Source organism: Mus caroli, chromosome 16, assembly GCF_900094665.2.
Source record: "Mus caroli chromosome 16, CAROLI_EIJ_v1.1, whole genome shotgun sequence".
NCBI lineage: Eukaryota > Metazoa > Chordata > Mammalia > Rodentia > Muridae > Mus > Mus caroli.
In genome coordinates, this window is record NC_034585.1 from 84,136,488 (window position 1) to 84,137,790 (window position 1,303).

The window sequence follows — 1,303 nt, forward strand, 5'->3', positions numbered from 1 at the left end:
GAAGTGGAGAACCGCTAATGGATCAAAAGTTTGGGTTAAACAGATGAATAAGGCCTAAAGATCAGCCAGACAACATCCACCTACAGTCAACAGTAAAGAGTACACTCATAACTCATTACCTGATGAGGCTGGGCTGTAATTCAGTTGGTAAAGTGATCTTCTAGCATGCACAGTAGCCTGGCTTCAACTGCCAGCATCCCGCACACAGGCGTGGCAGCACACATCCATAACCCCAGCATTAGAATCAATAGTTCAAGTCTACCCTCAGCTACACAGTGAGTTCTTAGCTGTATTGGACAACATGAGTCCTGGTCATTCTGTCGAATGCTTTTAAGTTCTCTTACCACAGTCAGTAAAGTTTTGAAATTAATTTATTGAGACATTAAAGTTTGTCCTACGTTGTTATAGTGAAAGGAAAGAAAGATTCGTAACTTGGAAAGTAAGACTCTGGGTTATGAGAAGGGCTTCCCTTCCTTTCCTGGAGTTTCTGGAGTTTCTTTTTGGAACTGAGTCTTGATTTTGAAGAGGATCCATCAGGCAGCCATCTGCTGATGGACGTGGCTTATTGAGAATTCAGCAGAGCGGTTGACATGTGACAATTCAATAGTGCAAGGAATAATTTCACCCATCAGTAGAAGCTGGAGAAGCCATACCTCCCAAAAGATGTGGGATGGTAGTAACCATATCTGTAGTTTCCATAGCCAGAACCAGAGCTAGAGCCTCCAAAGTCACAGCCATTGCCCAGTCTATGGAAGCTGCTACCTCCACAGCCAGAGCCAGAGCCCAGACCACTGAAGCCTCTATGGCTGTAGCCATAGCCACTGACACCTCTGTGGCCATAGCCTAGTCCATTGACTCCTCCGTGGCCATAGCCTAGTCCATTAACACCTCCGTGGCCATAGCCCAGGCCTCCACAGTAGCTGCTTTGGAAACTCATGATGTCAGGAACTGTAAACTGGGTAAGTTTCTTGTATGTGACTGTTACCAACCTCTCCCAGGTTTTATACTCTCACTGGTGGGTGGGGCAAGCCACACAGGATTACATCATTTGTGGAGATGGAATTGCATAAGAAAAAAAAATCTCATCTACCTTACTATGTAAAACTTTAGGGCAAATTCTTTCACTAATTAAAGATATTTTCGTTTGGTTTCTGTGAAGCTTGGATTCCAGTGGTGGTGATGCTGCCTTCAAAGGCCTCTCCTTTGGTCCTCCTGTTTAAAGCTCTATAAGCAGACATTAAAGCATGGATCATATCCAATTTCATCAGTTGGAATAGTTTGTTCATTACAGCCCTTCCCCAGA

At 44.3% G+C, this 1,303-nt stretch overlaps 1 protein-coding gene across 1 annotated transcript; it reads right to left on the minus strand.

The window, feature by feature from the left end:
• Positions 1 to 628: 628 nt before the first annotated feature.
• Positions 629 to 937, minus strand: LOC110311349 (keratin-associated protein 19-4-like). The gene has a single exon (XM_021184590.1). The coding sequence runs from the start codon at positions 935 to 937 to the stop codon at positions 629 to 631; it is 309 nt and encodes a 102-aa protein (XP_021040249.1).
• Positions 938 to 1,303: the final 366 nt, after the last annotated feature.

Bases quoted from the DNA above. Each gene is read 5' to 3' on its own strand.
- LOC110311349 (XM_021184590.1), bottom strand. From the start codon at position 937: ATGAGTTTCCAAAGCAGCTACTGTGGAGGCCTGGGCTATGGCCACGGA.